At 37.3% G+C, this 19,466-nt stretch overlaps 1 protein-coding gene across 2 annotated transcripts in view; it reads left to right on the top strand.

Annotated features, from left to right (window-relative positions):
- The window catches only part of ppp3ca (protein phosphatase 3, catalytic subunit, alpha isozyme), a 49,055-nt gene that overhangs the window by 27,756 nt on the left and 1,833 nt on the right, over positions 1–19,466 (top strand). Inside the window, exons 3-13 of one of the 2 annotated variants that reach the window (XM_039693971.2) lie at positions 75–199; positions 4,052–4,163; positions 7,094–7,239; positions 7,370–7,509; positions 11,854–11,931; positions 12,073–12,167; positions 12,638–12,763; positions 12,899–12,976; positions 15,688–15,772; positions 16,822–16,919; positions 17,430–17,477. In XM_039693971.2, coding sequence (XP_039549905.1) covers positions 75–199; positions 4,052–4,163; positions 7,094–7,239; positions 7,370–7,509; positions 11,854–11,931; positions 12,073–12,167; positions 12,638–12,763; positions 12,899–12,976; positions 15,688–15,772; positions 16,822–16,919; positions 17,430–17,477 — 1,131 coding nt within the window. The remainder of the gene's footprint in view (positions 1–74; positions 200–4,051; positions 4,164–7,093; positions 7,240–7,369; positions 7,510–11,853; positions 11,932–12,072; positions 12,168–12,637; positions 12,764–12,898; positions 12,977–15,687; positions 15,773–16,821; positions 16,920–17,429; positions 17,478–19,466) is intronic. The other variant, XM_089123514.1, reaches the window with a different exon arrangement.

Raw genomic sequence — 19,466 nt, forward strand, 5'->3', positions numbered from 1 at the left:
CCAGCTCAGCTTGTCAATATTTTCTCCTCTCTTTCTCTTTCTCTTTCTCCGCCACCTTCTTTTCCTTTATGCAGTGTGCGGTGACATTCATGGGCAGTTTTTCGACCTGATGAAGCTGTTTGAGGTGGGCGGCTCTCCAGCCACGACACGATACCTATTCTTGGGCGACTATGTGGACCGGGGTTACTTCAGTATCGAGGTGAGAAGAGTACATCCATCTATTTAGGGCTAGGTGATTAACGATATCATATCGAGATCGCGATAACGATGATAAGCTCTTGACATTTTCACCCAATATGAATATGAATTACCTCACTACTAATTACTCCTCAAGCAGAAATAAACGCTACAACAGCCAGTCAGTCTGAAATTGCGTTAACCTCCAAAGCTGAGGAAATTGTTGATAAAAGGGAAACACAACGTCAATTACATGGAGGTGGTTTGGGTTTCTCTTTTTCTCTTGTAAAAAAGTTGCGCCATCACCACCTATTTATATAGCTTTACAGAGATAACAGGAAAATAATAGTTAGAATAGACCCCTTTTGCGCCGACGTCACAGTTACGTCACGGCGCTAGCTGGAGGCAAAACAAAGTGAAAACTGCAGGCGGCCAATGCAAAACAGCACAGATTCGGCTACATAATAAGGAGCTTTAATAATTGTTATTATTATTAAATGTCATCTTGTTGTGTTGTTTGGTGCAAGAATTGATGAAAAATGAATATGCTGTATCTGGAACTTTTATTTCTAGAAAATATTCACATCATTAAAATCGCACTGTAATGTCACTCTTTACATTGTCGTGGTCTCGGCGCTGGCTCGGCAGAACTGCGGATCGTACACTCAAGTCTTACAGGACCATGTAGGCATCTAAAGATTTATATGCCCTCAGTTTCTCTTTACGATGGGTTTCTCTATAAGGTAGGTGTAGAAGTCAGACCACTCAACCGAGGTAACGTACGTTAATCCTGTCAGATCATCCACGCATTGAGTGAGCGTGTAGGCGGCTACGGGCCGGCCAATCTGCTTCCGTCGGTTAAAAATAACTTTTGGAAATAACAATCGCGGTCCTGGACACTGAGTGACCTTACTCATTAAGATAATATCGGATTTTCTCCAGTCATTGTTAAAAAAACAAGCTAACAATCCTTGCTAACTAGCGTTAGTGAAGCGGCCAAATGGATCTTTCTGCCTCCACCTAAGCTCCGCCCACAAAAAAACGTCACCATGTTTACCAACTGTAAAAGGGTCTATAGTTTGTTTCCAGAAGAAAATAGCGTCACGAGTTTTATCAGGAGATTCAGTTCTCTTTCATAAGATGAGTAACAGCGCCCCCTACTAAGTAACTGCGAAAACTAGGAAGTGTTTTCTCACAAATTACAGAAATTTCTGTCAATGGGGGGAAAGAGTTCAAAGCAACAAAACTACGGGCCAAGTGATATACTAAGGTCAGTGTAACAAAAAGTTGAACATATTTTAAGTTAAGCGGTGCCTTTTTAGAACGAGTGCAACGGTCAAACACATATTGTAGTGCAGGTTTACATAGAACATACATTTTGCTATATCGTCCAGCCCTACATCTATTCATAATTTCACCGTGGATTTTTAATCACTTTAATTGAAAGAATAGGCTATATGCGCAACTTACTTCCGCATTCTGTAAAACAGGTCTCATCGCTCCAGGTCTTTTGTATGTGCTTCATGATTTTTTTGCGGTTTTTACTCAAGATAACTTATAAGGAGCGAGCATGTGCAGATTGATATTTAAACGTTTTATATTTTTTCTTCTTCACAGTAACGTTTAGATATTTAAATGGAATAAAACGGCAATAACAGAGTGAACTAGGTAGGTTAGCTGATTACCTTAAAAATCCATAGATATCGTAGTCAATTCTTACGGCCGTCAAAGGAAAACTCCGGCGAACAATGAACCTTTGGTCTAATAAAACGTCGGTACCTAGTCAACCATTCTCTGAGTTTTGTTTTCATGATAATCGAATGTAAAGAGTTTTATCTCTAAAAACTGTTTAGCGTATAATGCTAGTAATGGGGGCATTGAGTAAGTAAAAAGAGATCGCTAGTTTATACCACTAACAAGGCTCAAAATAGCCCCACTCACACAGCAACATAATGAGGCTCCATACATGCAAAACGAAGCATTGAGAACTTTGTAAGTGTACAGACCGTTTAATAAAAAGATACTTTATGAAGACAGTTCACTTCGCGTATACAGACAGGAGCCATCTTAAAAAATAGTCTCGATAAGTCGATCCCCGAACGCCATTCATACAGTTCAGAAGTTCGTTGAACTTCATAGAGTTCAGATCACTCAGCACGACGTTCGTGGTTTGACTTATCGAGACTATTTTTTAAGATGGCTCCTGTCTGTATACGCGAAGTGAACTGTCTTCATAAAATATCTTCTTATTAAACGGTCTGTACACTTACAAAGTTCTCAATGCTTCGTTTTGTATGTATGGAGCCTCATTATGTTACTGCGTTAGTGTGGGGCTATTTTGAGCCTTGTTAGTGGTATAAACTAGCGATTTCTTTTTACTTAGTCAATGCCCCCATTACTAGCATTATACGCTAAACAGTTTTTAGAGATAAAACTCTTTACATTCGATTATCATGAAAACAAATTTCAGAGAACGGTTGACTATGTACCGATGTTTTATTAGACCAAAGGTTCATTGTTAGCCGGAGTTCTCCTTTAACTCTTTTCTGACAAGCGGATGCGATGAGACCTGTTTTCCGGTTTGGTCACGTGACGCTCGACATAAAGCCTATTGGTTCATTTTGATTCATTTGAATGGTTAATTTGTCTAGATTGAATTTGCACTGCAGTACTGATTTTTAAGAAAAATCCGCAGCATTTTATTAAACATTGTGAAATTGCGTTAAAAAGAGTAACTGCACTAGCTGAAAGCATTATTTAAATTTTCAAAATGTTTAATAAACTAATTCTACGAAAACTGACAGAGGTTAAATGTTTTAATAAATATGAATATATAAACATTTATAAATATTTCGGGACTACAGGTGAAAATTAGCATTTATGCTATAACCTGGCTCATTTACAGTCTTTACAGAAATGTTAGTCTGTCCATTAATGTGCACTGTCCCGATTAAATAGATAAAATAAATAAAATATTTAAATGTGTAAACTTGACACATGTCTAAAAAATAAGAAATATTCCATGAAGTCTTTCATTTAATAAACACTATAACTAATCTATTCAATGATTTAATGCTCATTAAAACAGAATTATAATTCTAAAATCATTAAAAAAGCTTTTGTTTTCGATGGATTATAGCATGCCAAATTGCAAGACACCACTGTGACTGTTTGCACCATGTGACAAAAAGTGAAAGAAGTTGAAAGTGAAAATTGAAAAAAGTATTAATAAAAAGAAAGAAATTCTCCCTAAAAATGTACATTTTCCATTTTCAAGGCAGTCGTGGGTAGGTTCTGAAAGTCGCTCGAGACATGGTTATTGGCTGATAGTTATCCCAGTTATCCTGTAAGTCTAGAGTGTTACTTTGATAACGGCTAATTCTGTCAGACACGTCAGGGAATCTTCCTCCAGCTTCAGACAGAGGAGAGGAATCAGTCATCCGTGAGCGCTGTGCTCTGACATTCACGTTCTTTGACATGTCCAGTTTCTGCCATCTTTCACTGTAGGCCATGATTAGCTCTGCGAACACATCTCAACACCGACTGCTCAATTCAATCACTCATCATTGTTTTTGGTGGAGAAATTGTTTTTAAAGCATAAATACATGGAATCAGCATGAGTTAGTCAGCCTGGTTGTGTTTAACAGTGTGTGTGTTTTTTGTATTAGCAGTGAACCCATGTATGGTTTGGTTCGCGGGCAGCCAGTGAAGGTGATGAGGGCTGACAGTAGATGTGATAACATATGTAATGTAATTGGATGTGTATCATTAACACTACACAGACCCTGCGCTGGCCTGCATTAGCATGATATTTGTAGGTATCTGATGGATGTGGCCATATGTTTCAGCTCTTTTTCTCTGTCCTTCTCCGTAGTGTGTTCTGTACCTCTGGTCACTGAAAATCCTCTACCCAAAGACGCTATTTTTACTGAGAGGAAATCATGAATGTAGACATTTGACAGAATATTTCACCTTCAAACAAGAATGTGAGTATTCGCCTTTTGTGCTTGCAATGCTGTTTTAATGTGCTGGCTATGTCATTTGTAATGGCGAAAGAATTACTGGTGAAAAGTATCAGTAGTAAATTAAAGGGATAGTTCACCCAAAAAATAAAATTAAAGACCTTCGTTCATCTTCGGAACACGAATTAAGATATTTATTGATGAAATCTGAGAGCTGGATCACTCCTCCATACTAGTTCATAGGCTTCTTGAGGGATTAAAACTTGCCGGCCTCGAAAAGTTATTAAAGACATTGTTGAAAGAAAAGAAATTAAGGTTTTTGATGAAAACATTCCAGGATTTTTCTCTATATAATGGACTTCAATGGGTACCAAACGGTCCAAGGTCCAAATGAGAGTTTCAGTGCAGCTTCAAAGGGCTTTAAACGACACCAGACGATGCGACGAACGAAATGAACCAAATGACTCGAAAAAAGATTTGTTCATTTTGGTGAACGAGTTCGAACAGGGAAGTCAAGAACGCTCATCACAGAACAGAGCAAGGCGACCATTTGAGCTTATAAAACTTAAACTTTTTTATTTAGTTTTTAAATGAGCGATCGTTTCACTTGATAAGGCCCTTATTCATCATCTGGAATCATTTAAAGCTCTTTGAAGCTGCACTGAAACTCTCATTTGGACCTTGAACCGTTTGGTTCCCAATGAAGTCCATTATATGGAAAAATCCTAGAATGTTTTCATCAAAAACCTTAATTTCTTTTCGACTGAAGAAAGAAAGACGTGGACTTCTTGGATGACATGGGGGTGAGTAAGTTTTTTAAAAAGTCAACTAATCCTTTAATGCATTAACTAATGTTAACAAATGAGACCTTATTGTAAGTTTTAGCTTTATGATTTGTAATTCATGTTTCAGAATAATGACAAGTTTAAAAAGGGGTGCATGAATTTCCAAATATAATATATATAGTATATAATATATTTCTATAAATATAATTTCCCTATATTTCAGAGTAAATAATCAAATCAGAATAACAGAGCACAGCCCTCAATTTCCTATGTCTATTGTTCCTGAAAGGACAAATCTTTCCATTTAAGGTGAATGAGGTTTATAATGCAGAGCAGTTGGGAGGGGGGTGGGATGTGGAGTATGAGGTAATGCTTCAGAATGGAGCCTTCCCATGAGGCAGAGCGGCAGGGCACAGAGACAGGTGAGGTGGGAGGGAGAGGTGACGGCAAACTCTCTCTGTGTCTACTCCACTGACGTGTCGGCATGGTTACATATGCTTTTGAGAGGTGCCGTATTGAGACATAATGAGAATAGGACACACGTCGACAGACTGAGAGAAGAAAAAAAACCTTCTCTGTCTGGAGACACTGTTTATTTTGTGTGTGAGTGTTTGTGACGCACTGAGACACATGGGGCTGACCATTAAAGTTCGGTCCCAGTAGGAATCTAATGAAGCCAGAGAAAAACACGATAAGTGCTGTCATAACAAAATAGCTGTTGTGTGCAACAAATTTTGGGTTGTTTTTGGCAAAATAACTGTAAAAAAACAACAAAAAATCTTGTCACCTCTGGTATCTTTCTTAAAATGACTAGCCTTAGAGGGTATATCATGGAAAAACAAGATTTTTTAGTTCTTTTGAAATGTACAACATACTTTAATGTTAACGCATGCTTGCATGATGTCAGAATCTTTACCCTATTAGAATGACCGCTAGGGTTGGGTATCGAGAATCGAGTATCGATTGGAACCGGGACTATCTTTTCGTTTTTCCCGGAATCGTTCAAAAGTTAAAATTTCGATTCCTAGTTTCGATATTCACAGTCCGCCGTCCGGAAGAAGAAACCGCTGAACAACACCAACGAAGAAGCGTCTACCGGAAGTGTTGGCATAACCGCGTGAGTCGAACATGAGTAGCTTACGTCGGAGGTCCAAAGTGTGGCTTCACTTTCCTAAAAATAACGAAATCTCGCCAAAATGCAAAATTTGTGACAAAAGGAGTATTTGTGACAGAAGGAGTATTTCCTTCAGAAAGACCGTTGGTTAGCAAGGTTAGCTAAACTTTTTTGACCCTGCCTCTTAAAAGAATCGGAATCGAGAATCTTTTGGAACCGGAATCGAAACAAGGAATCGGAATCAGAATCAGAATCGATACCCAACCCTAATGACCGCCCACGCTTGCGTATTAATATATAAAGCATATTTACATATGCTCATTTAGTTCAGCAACTTCTCCCTGATAACAACAGTGCCATTATGCTGAGAATAACCAATCATAACAGAGATATACCAAATTTATGCAGTTCCAGTTCCTTAACGCAACCTGCTGACAATCACATCGTTGATTACATTGTGAATGCATTTAGTTTTTACTCTTAAAGGGTTAGTTCACCCCAAAATGAAAATTCTGTCAGTATTTACTCACTCTCATGTTGTTCCAAACGGCCATGTGTTTATTTGTTCTGCTGAACACAAAGGAAGAATGTTTTAATCAAACAGGTCTCATTCCCCATTGACTACCATAGTAGGAAAAATACATACTATAGTAGTCAATGGGGACTGAGATCTGTTTGATTAAAACAATCTTCCAAATATCTTCTTTGTGTTCAGCAGAACAAATAAACACATAGAGGTTTGGAACAACATGAGGGTGAGTAAATACTGACAGAATTTTCATTTTTGGGTGAACTAACCCTTTAAGAAAGAATTCTACTCATTCAGCAAGTTTATGAGGTGACTTCATGATTTCCCATCATGCTCTATGGCAGCACAAGAATTACACATCAATTACATATCTAATGCATATTCTTTGGTCTTCATTTTGTTATGCTAGCACTAAAAATGTCTTTGGAAAGTGAAAAACAGAGTAATGGCTGTCTTTGTACACATAGAAAAACGACTTCCCTTCCTTTATACTCACTTGTTCTCTTTCTCCTTCTCTGTGTATCAGGTAAAATCAAGTATTCAGAGCAGGTTTACGATTCCTGTATGGATGCGTTTGACTGTCTGCCCTTGGCAGCTCTCATGAACCAACAGTTCCTGTGCGTCCACGGTGGTCTGTCCCCAGAAGTACAGACCTTAGACGACATAAAGAAGGTACTGCCAAGCCATGCGTGAACTGCAGCGCTGTGTGTGGGAGGAGAAAGATTTCATGCATGGAGACAAGTAAGCAGTGAATGTGTGTAGTACTGTATTACTGCATTATGTTTGTGTCTCTGTGGCCTAGTTGGACCGGTTCAAGGAACCCCCAGCATTCGGGCCTATGTGTGATTTGCTTTGGTCTGATCCTCTGGAGGACTTCGGCAATGAAAAGAGCCAAGAGTACTTTAGCCACAACACAGTCAGAGGCTGCTCATACTTCTACAGGTGGGTGATTTTTGGGGTTTTAATGTGTGTTTTCATGTGCCTGGACATGTTGTCACACTATATGAGAAAACAACTTGCCCAAATATAAAATATGACAACAAAATGTATTATTATCAATGTTGAAAACATCTTGATATCCTTGTGGAAACAATAATACTTGTTTTTAGTATTATTGTATAGAAATAGAAATAGAAATCATGTATTTACTGTTACTGATTAATTATTATTACTAATACTAATATAAATTAGTATCAATTAATTTCAAAAGAAATCCTACTGAACCCAAACGTTATATTTTTACATGAATTTTCGAAATGTTTTCAAAAAATCGGTTTATATAGGTGTTATTGTGTTCACCTTTTTACACAACACTTATAGAAAAAGATATTAGGATTTTAGTTTGGAGGACAAAATTATTATTTTTAAAGAGGTGTTTGAAACCAACAAACAAGCAATTGAACTTTTCACTCACAAGTCTTATAGTTACAGCTTATGTGACAACTAGCCCCGGTGTCCCTTGTATGTAGGTAAATAGGCAAATGTTATATATGTGTCAGCGCGTATGTAGATGCTTGTGTAACAGATTGTGTGCAGTGCACATATTTGAGTGTACAGTATTCATGTGAGTGTGTGTGTGTATGAGGACAGCCGAGTCAGTGGGGGGTTGTCGGGTCTCTCCAGGTGTTCAGGGTTGCTCTTGTTTTCTGCCCTCTGCTCTGAATGCATAAAGCAACAGCCTCTTAATATTTCACACACTGCTGAAAATTTGATGGAACAGCAGTGAGCATGTGTATGTGAGAATGAATGTGTATTTCTCATAGAGCGAGAGTAAAGATTGGTCTTTGTTTTTCAGCATTTTGATGTTATGCTTTAGCTTTAGCATTAGCTTTAGCATTTCATCTTCTGTAGCTATACAATAGCTTTGTGTGTGTGAGAAACAGACAGAAAGTCCTCCTATATATATATTCATTCATCCAAATGTGGGCCAGTGATTTGTAGCCTTACATTTATTAGTGCGTCTATGTGTAAAATGCATAATACCAGTGGCAGCCATGTTACAGGACACACAACATACACACAATGCTTCATACTCTGCTTAGACAGATACAAACCCACACACATTTCTGTTATGCAAGGCTCACAGAAGCCATTTGTTTTAATCTGTGTTGTCAGTGTTCCTCGAGCTGCCCACCTCCCTGAATCACCATGGTGGTGTTTAATCACTCCATTCACTCCGTTTGTTTATGTGATAGCTTTCATGCTAATGCAGGCTCTATGTATATGGCTATATGGTTCCTATACAAATGAAGACATTTAGAGTATAGAAGAAGCAATTAGTAGATCATTTTACATTTTATCCATAAACAATTTTCTATTTTACTATTTTTAAAATTTTAAATAAATTAAAAAATTTCAGAAGCCATTACACCAGTCTTCAAGTGTCACATTATGAAAACATGTTGAAACAATTATGCTGCTTGCTTAATATTTGTTTTCCCCGAAACCATTATTATTATTTTTTTTTCAGGATTCTGGAAACTTCAAAAGAGCAGCATTTATTTCAAATATAAATCTTTTGTAACGTTATTAACATAATAATAACTTCACTGTCACTTTTGATCAATTAATTCAAACAATTAATTTTGATTGATTAATTCAATGCATCCTTGCTAAATAAAAGTATTATTTTTTATTTCTTTTTTTTTTTTTACACAGAATATTTTAACATATTGTTTTCGTCCTGTAGCTATATGAAATAGTGAGTATTTTGACTTTTATGAATCAGTTTTCATTGTAATGGAGCAGTCACGTTAGGTCAAATTAGCAGTCAAATTAAGACAAAATGTGGCTGGTCTGTTGTCAATAGTTTAGCGAAGTATGAAGTACTACTCACACAGAATAATTGTCGGAATAATCTGAAAGTGGACCAGACTTTATGCTGATAGCCTAATGTTAGACTATGCAAGACTAGGGTGAAGCTATCAGACGAGGAGAAGGGGGGATGCCTTTTCAGCCTCTTGATCGTACTGTAGTCAGCAGAAAGAGTGAGGTGGAAGGAGGGAGTGAGTGGCTTACACTGCGGCCAGCATCGGCAACACAGCTTTGTGATCTATCCCACAATCCCCAAGGGCTCTGCAGTGTGGTGTTGCCATGACGACCTGTTTCCTCTTCCCAAACTGGAGCGAGTGATAGCGAGAGCGAAAGAGAGATGCAGAGGAAGAAGTGATTGGTAGAAAGCGGTGGTAAAGCAGCAGTGCCCCCTCATTAGCCGATGACACGAGAGAGAAAGACAGAAAGCAGATCACACACCCTTTTACACACTCTCTGAGTTATAAGCAAACGTATGTTTGCACAGCAGCGTTTTCTCACAAAGAAGCTTGACAGCGTCCTTCCACGTTCATTTTCATTGTATGGAAAAGAGCAGTGTGAACATTCTGCCTGACAGAAAAAGAAAATGTTACAGGTTTAGAATAATCAGCAGAGCTCTGAGGTTATAGGATATTACTAATTTCTTGGTTGCGTTATGATTTTTTTAACATTTTTTTTGTGTGTGTGTGTAGTCTATAGCTATTTACTGTATGTAATCTGCGCTGGACTGCGTTGTGACAACTATTTACAAAAAATGTTTAAAAAAAATTCCCTGTTCACACGGATCTACGAAAGCGATTAAAAGAGCGGTGTTATGCATGCCAGTCCAGTAGATGACGATGTCATTTTGTAAGGAAACACACTAGGCGCCTATAGACTGAACATGAAATGCGCATGCACATGACGTCACCGTTTTTATCAGTTTCGCGTTTATGTAGATGACGGTCTTGTTTTCTGGTCCCCAAAATGCTGTTACCATGTAAATTATCGGCCAAAATGCATAAAAAGTTTTGCAAACAGTGTTTTTAAATGCTTTATGCACATATTTGTCTGATTTATGCATTTCTATCAACACTTACACTATCAACGCCTAAATTAATCTGCAGCAGTTTTTTTGATTTTGGTTTTTCCGGTTGACGTAGGGTGTCGTGGGGATTCGTAAACGACAACGGGCGTCGGGATGCAAGATTCGATCGGATCATCTCGTATAGTGCGTCATAGTGAGCGACAACCTACGTCGCGTCTGCGACGCTTCACGACATCACGACAAAAAGACTAGCATTTAATTTTTTTAACGGTCGTCCACGACGGGTTCCGTCACATGTATGAGGTTGACCAATAGGAGTACAAGCTTTTCCGTACACAATTTTCAAAAATGGTGAAACGAAAGAGAGACAATGGTGCTAAAAGTAAAAATTTATAAGAAAACAATATTTTACCTCAAGTTCTCTTTGGAGGATTGACAGCCCATACTGTCCTCTTCGAGCAATCCAGGAACGTGTCCATTGTTGGGTTTTCTTTCTTTCTTTTCTTTTTTTTTTTTCTTAACACACTCACCACTTCATCCATTGTTTGTTTACGTTCATTTCCGGAAGTCACTCGCTACTAGTTTCGCCTTCTCGATGACATCACACGCCTGGTCAAAGACGGCATGCGATGACTGGTCAGGAAGCAACGTGTAGTCTGACGTGTTTCTTGTCCACGACACGACAAGATTTTAGGAGTCAAAATCACGATTCAAGACTTTAGTAATCAAAAAATGTTTATGTAATTTGAGGAATGAGGTAATTTAATGCCATCTTGTGACACTTTGCAGACTGTTAGTATATGGTAGCTTATTAAACAATATTAACAGATAAAGGTATTTTTAAGTATCGGATTATTAACAGATACTTTGATTTGAATAATGTATTTGTTGAAATGAATAGGCCTATTTACAAAGTTTCATATAAATCCTTTATACATATTTTTTTAATGTAGTTAACTAATGTTAACAATATGCACAGTGTTACCGAAATGTTATTATGCTTGTCTTATATTAAAATTTCCCTGAATCATCTTCTTTTTATGACAAACATGAGAATACTGATACAGCCTCATGAGATAAAGCATCACAATACTTTGAAATATAAATGCCATTGAAAAATGTGTGCAAAAGTGTGTCAATGTTAATGTATATGCAAACATATATGAACTCTGAATTGTATATACGTAAGAACAAGGCATTTTTTTTCTCATGATATCTGTAAACATGGATATGGAGTGATAAACAGTTGAGCACCACACTGCCCCTGCTGTACACACATGGAACTGCATTTGTGCTCCATTCACACGTTAATGTTTTGCTTGGCTGACAGTGGAAAGCATTGAAAAAACAATACAGCATTAATGAGACTCGTCCACCCACAGTTTCTGAATGTTGGCTCTTATTTTCTCTCTCATTCTCTTTTCCTTTTCTCAATCACTGTGTTGCAGTTATCCGGCTGTCTGTGACTTCCTACAGAATAATAATTTGTTATCAATCATTCGAGCACATGAAGCACAAGATGCAGGGTATGTTTTTTTATTTTTTATTATTTGTATTATTTGTGTAATAATATGCGCCTTTTAGGGGTATAAAGTACAAAGGTGTCCTTTTAATGGAACATCTGTCTATGAAAGTAAATGAAAACGTAAATTTCCCTCTTCTCACAGCTACCGGATGTACAGGAAGAGTCAGACTACTGGATTCCCTTCCCTAATTACCATCTTCTCTGCACCAAACTACCTTGATGTTTACAATAACAAAGGTGAGTCCTGCTTTCCCGTACTGTGAGATATGTGTGAAAAAATGAAGCTTTGCGATGGGAACAGAGAGCGTGGGCTGAACCATCAGCTCGAGTGACTCCATCCATGTGGTCTCATCATCCGCTGATGGAACAGGGTCAACCTCTCCGCAGTACCATCTAGTGGAGGCTTTTTGTAAAAAAATGATTGTTTAGCCACTTACACATTGGTGTACTGTATATCAGGATGTATTTACACCATTTTTGATTGGTAGTTTTCCTCAGAAAGCTTGTTTAGCTTGGGTTTTGTCACACGATGTTAGCGAATCATACCAGAAACAATTTTTAAAAAACGATTCCACTTGAATTAGTTGATTAGGAAACAAACCCAGAGGCTCAGGAAGCCACGGTTTCTTGAGATTATTTCTCATTTTATTGATTAGAGAAAACTCAAATGATGTTGGCTCACTTTTTCTTATTACGCACTTCCTCAGCTGCCGTTCTGAAGTATGAGAACAATGTAATGAACATCCGGCAGTTTAACTGCTCCCCTCATCCTTACTGGCTGCCAAATTTCATGGACGTCTTCACCTGGTCACTGCCATTTGTGGGGGAGAAAGGTACATCTGTCTCATAAATGTATAAACCACTGGACAATTCTTTTTGCTTAACAAAACATTTTTTTGCTAATGTCCGATTACTTTCAACTAAATGTCATTTTGATATGTTGTGACTGACTGTTGCTTGGCCTGCAGTCACGGAGATGCTGGTAAATGTGTTGAGCATCTGTTCTGATGATGAGCTGATGAATGATGGAGAAGAGATCTTTGACGGTGAGACATCTTCTTCGCTTCATTGTCCTATGTAGAAGATAAACATGATTTATTCCACATGAAACATGATTATGATTTCTCGACAGAGAGGGCCTTTTCTTTGGCGTCAGGTACATCCTGAATTACTACCCGTGGTCATTTCAATATCTTTCCTGTTCAGTAGCACTGTTGTGATATCGTGTTTGTAATAGTGCTTGACTTAGCTAGCCGCTACTGGAACTAACTCCGACAAGTATTGCTACTTTAAAATTGAAGCATTTCAAGTTACAAGCTACTTATAATTGGAAACAAGCTAGTAAAAAAATAGCTATTTTGTAGCTAATAATATTATTTACTTTAATCAGAGCAGTATATCTCTGATTCAAAAACAGTTACACATATAACAATTCACACTTTACACCAGGGGTCGGCAAGTAAGGTTGGCATCGGGCCAAAAAATGTTTTTGACACTAGATGGCAGGCCAGAATATAGTCAATGGATAATTTAAGAAATTAATTGATGAAAAATGTTACTAGAATTGCCTGTGACAGACTGTTACAGTGTCTTTTGTAGCTGGTAGTGAGCTGTCACTCCATGTTAAATCCTGTAGTAGGACCGTCATTAACACTAAGGCACATTTGTGTGGGGGTGTCCGGGTTTTACACTGGATACAATGATAAAGCAGTAGGGATGAGTCACGATTTTCGATTATTCGATTAGTTGATTTAATGATAGAATATCGAATAGGTCGTGCTATTATTGTCTAAAAAAATCCTGATGTTTTCGCCGCTGATTCGGTGGTGACGCCGTGTTCATGTAACCACAGGGTGACGCTGCCAATTCTGCAAAAGCTGTCACAAGGAACCGGCAAAAGTAATGTTTAGTGCTGGGCAATGATTAATCGCGATTAATCGCATCTAAAATAAAACTTTGTGTTTACATAATATATGTGTGTGTAGTGTGTATAATTATTTTGTATATATATAAATACACACATGCATGTATATATTTAAGAAATATTTGCATGCATATACTACATATTTATACATCATTTATATTAAATATAAATATTAATAATTTATATATTAATAGCACATTTTTCTTAAATATATACATGCATGTGTTTGAATTTTTATATACAAAATAATTATACACAGTACACACACATATATTATGTAAACACAAACTTTTATTTTGGATGCGATTAATCACGATTAATCGTTGCCCAGCCCTACTTATGAATGTTTCAAATATAGCAAGGAGACATTTTAATTGTTTATTAGTGTCTGCAATAGTGACCTCAGTAGTTAATGCGCCTATAGAGAGAAATGCATTTTTCATATGGATTACATAAGCAGAGAGTAGTCTGTTTCTTTGCGTTATAAATTAGACATTTTTTAGCTTTCTATATATTTCTCGTGTCTGTGAGGCAGCTTAAACGCTGAGTTTCAGTTCATTTATGAGACAAGCTCCAGTTCATTGTCTGATATATTTGCTTCTTATTTATTAAATCCAGGAAATTGGTTGATAAAACATTGATTAAAAATAAGATACAAAATGATACAAAACGAAATTAAATTTTTAGAAAGGCTTTCTACAATGAAGTGGTCAAAATCATGTCTGACCCACATGTCTCCCGATATATTGCGGCATCTTGCAACACATCCCGCCTTGCCAAAACACACATGTGGGAGATGCTGAATGGATAAAAATAACTCAAAAATAAAAGAGGACTTGAATAAGCCCATTAAAGGTATTTTTGAGTCATGCTCTTAACGAACTATGTTTTATTTCCTCTTTCCATATTGTGAATAATAAATGTGTATCATTTTAATTTGCTTGTTACACTATGGAGTCTAACTTATTGTAATAATTAGACACAGAAAATGGCACTTTCAAAAAGTCTAAAGTGGAAAGTTGACAACGAAAATAGCCACACAAAGAATAATGAAAAGACAACTATGCGTTCATCCCACCTAGTTTTGTAAATGCAAAGCCGGTGTGTCTTATCTGCAACGACAACCCGATCACATTAAATGTGGCTCTATAGCATAGAAAATTTGTTTTTACGTGCATATGATACATGCATATGGTAGGTTTAAAAGTGGTGTCGGGTGCGTGTGTGTTGTACGTTGGGTAGGATTAGTGGTGTGGGTTGCGTGTGTATTAAACGCAATAAAGCAGTATCAAATGCACGCTAAAAACTGCTAATCATATGCACGTAAAAACGAATTTTCGCGCATAAATTCCACGATAAACACAACGCGTGCTATAGAGACGCATTTAATACAATATTTGACATTTCATGACGGTTATTTTAGAGGTGCGTCTAGCGATCCACAGACTCTTTTGAATGTATTTCAGAACTTTTCAGGCTGCGACGCGTTTTGGTCCAGTTTTGGCCCGCGGGCTGCCTATTGCCGACCCCTGCTTTACACCATATACAATGTGACAATGTGAGTGTTTTGTCACTCTACGCATTGGAAAGAGTTGCTTGTTACTTTAAAAGCTACGTGATTTTGAAGAAAAAACTGAGCTACACTACTGAAACATGTAGTTTAGTTAGTAGTGTCGCTTCTTTAAGTTAGCTACTCTTGAAACTGCCGCCAACACAATACATACTTTCTTGTGTGTCTACATCTATGTTTATAAAAGAAGAAAAGTTTCTGTGGGTTTTTAGCCTCTGGTCATACAAACCGAGACTGCTTCATGTTTTTCTTTCCGCCCACAGCCAATGCAGCAGCTGCTCGCAAAGAGGTGATTAGGAACAAGATCCGTGCCATTGGGAAGATGGCCAAGATGTTCTCGGTGCTCAGGTACAAATGGGGCTTCCCCCAGCTGAGTCATTCAGTCTGCGGTCAACTGGGTCACATGCTTATGAAACCGTTCTTGCTTGTCATATATGATTTATAGAGGAAAGGCTTCTTAAAAGCGAGATATTGCTGATATTCAGTACAACCGTGATGCGAGACACTATTTTAAAGGTTGTATGTTAAAGGTTCAGTATTGAGTTATTTGGACATCTGCGGTTGTAACATAAAAATGCAAGTTTGGGGAGGCCCCCTATTTTTGAGAGACCCCTTGCCTAAAATATAAAGACAGCTGTATATTTTGAATTCATAAATACCCATTTCTAGTGTCTAAGAATAACAGTAAAAGTGATTTTATAAAGATAATAATTAAATTGTGAATATGAAGAGTTCAGATGCAAAAGCCTCTAAGTGCCATTTGAAATTTTCTTCTAAAATGGTCATTTTTATCAAGTTCAGTAATTTTACTTAAATGACAATTAATAGGTAATCCTCATTGCAATTTAAGTGAAATTACTGAACTTAAATATACAAGCTTGATGAAAATGATCATTCTAGAAGAAAATTTCAAATGGCACTTAGAGGCTTTTGCATCTGAACTCTTCATATATTTAAACCAAAATATGGCCAAAATACTTTATTTATTTCTTATTTATTTACTGTAAAAAAAAATAAATGAAAAAATGTATATTTATATTGTGATTTCTGTCCAGCCTGAATGCAGAATAAAAGCATAATAAAACACAACAACATTAAGCAGCACAACCGTTCTCCACATTGAAAACCAAATCGGCATAGAATATTTTCTGACGAAACATGTAACACTAAACACCGAAAATTCAGGAATTACATTTTTAAATTATACTTAAATAGAAAACAGCTATTTTAAATTGTACAATTTACAGTAATCCTGTTTTACAGCGTTTTTTATCAAACCAATGCAGCCTTGGGGATAATAAAAGACTTTTAGAAATCTTGTTGACCCCAAACTTTTGGATAGTAGTATAAAATCAGTGTGTGATATTATTTCTAATGGTTATATCCTGTCTTTGCAGAGAAGAGAGTGAGAATGTGTTGACCCTAAAGGGCCTGACTCCTACCGGCATGCTGCCCAGCGGAGTGCTTGCTGGAGGCAAGCAGACTCTACAGAGTGGTGAGAACACAACTCAGTACTGGCCATGTTCCTCTCTTGATTCTTGTCTTCCTCTCTCCTACTCTCTCTCTCTCTCTCTCTCTCTGTCTCACTTTTTATTTCCTCCTTTACTGTCTCTATAGTGTCTGTCCCTGTCTCTTCCATCTGTCTCTCTCTGTATCCTCTGACAAACTCCAGGCTTTGGGATGCTACTCTTTTAGTCCCCCCAAAGCATGGACACATTAGTGGGTCGGTTTACCCGTCGTTGGTAAACTGGGGTGAGAATGAGTTTCTGAGAGGCCTCTGGGGTGTCCAGAGCACAGCAAGCGTGAAAAGCAGGAGAATCTTCCTGCAGTATGTGTGAATGGTTGAGGGTATTGTCTGAGTCTGTGGTCCATAGTCTGGTTGGCGTGCATGCGTGTCACAGGGTTGTCCCGGCGCCTGCCACTGCTTGTGCGTAACTGCTGCCTGTGCGTTTCTGCTGTTGCATGGCTTGTTCAGGTGTAACACACTCCCCATCTCTCCCTCCAGCAACCATTGAAGCCATTGAAGCCAACGAGACAGATGAAGACGGAGAAGGTAATTCCTGGACATGTATCTGGGTGTAATCCAGCATAGACTGGTAGAACTTGGTAGATCGTTTCTAACTGGTGAGACCAGGGGGTATTGGGTTATTTTCTTGTTTCAACCTGGTCTACCAGTTGAAACCACATTTCAAAACACATCTACCAGTAGATGCTGGATTTTCCAGCACACTCTCAAGTTGACTGCTCTAACGGACTAACTAACACACCATATTTAGATCAGACCAGAAAGCCATCACAAAGAGGCACCGCACATGTCTGGGAACAGTTTGTTATCAGACTGTTTTCAAATAATCCGACATAGCCTAAATTGCTTACTTGTTAACAATGTGGCTGTGTCCGAAACACAAGGCAGCTGTCTTATTGCCCACTCAGTCAATGACTAAACAGAACAGACAGCATCTAAGGAAGTCATTTCACGCAGACTTCCAAACCACCATAAGCACCATTTTCACACGAAAAAAAACAAACAAAAAAAAAATTATACACTACCATTAAAAAGTTTGGGGTCACTAAGATTTAAAATAAACACATGCATTCAATTGTTTAACAGTTATTTCAAATTGTAATAATATTTTATAATTTTTTTAAATTTTATTTTATTTTATAATATATTTTTGATCAAATAAATGTCTTGGTTGCTCCAACCTTTTGAATGGTATTGTATATTTACATGCACTGTATAATGTTATATTTGTAATTTTACCTGTATAATGTTTACATTTATTATTTTATTTTTATTGAAAAATATTATGTTTTGTACTTTTTTACGAATACAATTTTTTCCTTCAAATTTGAGGTTTTCTTTAAGACAAAAAATGGCAATAAAAGCTCTTCACTCTTATCTTCAAAAAGAGTTTTTCAAGACCGCAATTAACTTAAATTGGCATCCATGGCATAACATTACTGATTGGTTTCTAACTTACTATGCGACCAAGCCTAACACAAGCCACTGACCCCAGGTCAGCCATCCTTATTTTTGAGCGCTGCACTGATTACAATATGTGTTTCTTAGTTAATATGCATCTAGACATTCACAAGAAATGTTGTAGGTTTTAGACACAGCCATTATGCAAGTAAGGCATCACAAGATGCTATTTGTATTGAATTTTTATTAACAGCAACAGCAATTTAACCAGATATTTGCCGTGCCCTTTTTGAGTGGTGAACATTCCTTTTCTATCTTGCATGATGGTTTGAAGTAGCATTTAAACTGGAGGCATGATTTTCTGATATGGTATGTCGGGCGCTGCATTTCCTCTTGCCCTCATGGTTCAAGTGCGGGCGTAGCATGTGATTAACCGCAATCAGGAACTCTCAGCCAACCAGACTGCAACCTCTCACTTTCTGAGACCAGCTCACCTCAGTGGTACACAAATGGATGGACACAAGGGGTTTGGATACTGCTTTCTATTTCTACGGTTAATCGGTTGACAAATACGAGGTGGTTAATCTATGGTAAATGCTTCTCTTGAAATCGGCAGCCTGCATTATTACTTGATTATTTTTTTTTTAAATAATCAAGTTTAACAGCTGAATAGCGTCAAAAGAACTTGCAGGAACTGCCCTCTCACATGAAGCACTGCAAATGACATAATCAAAACTTTCTCTACGCTCTCAAAATACTTAAATTTGTGCGCACACACACACACATATATATATATATATATATATATATATATATATATATATATATATATATATATATATATATAACTTGCAATAAATATTGTTTTTATGAATATAATCAACTTTATACTTGTATTTCTCCATAATTTTTTAATTCGACATGTTGTTTGCAATCCTTCATGGGATTGTAGTTTTTTCCTCATTAAAGCGTTAAGTACCTTTTTGGGGGGTTTTTTTGTCCAATTTTCAAATACTTTTTTGCTTAAAAGCAAAGTGTGCGGTGTTGTGATTTACCTCATAGCTGGTTGGTTTGGTTCGTGACTTATAACACTTTAACGAATACTTTTGAAAAATC

The sequence above is a fragment of the Pimephales promelas genome, chromosome 19 (assembly GCF_988280905.1).
Source record: "Pimephales promelas chromosome 19, fPimPro1.hap1.1, whole genome shotgun sequence".
NCBI classification, from domain to species: domain Eukaryota; kingdom Metazoa; phylum Chordata; class Actinopteri; order Cypriniformes; family Leuciscidae; genus Pimephales; species Pimephales promelas.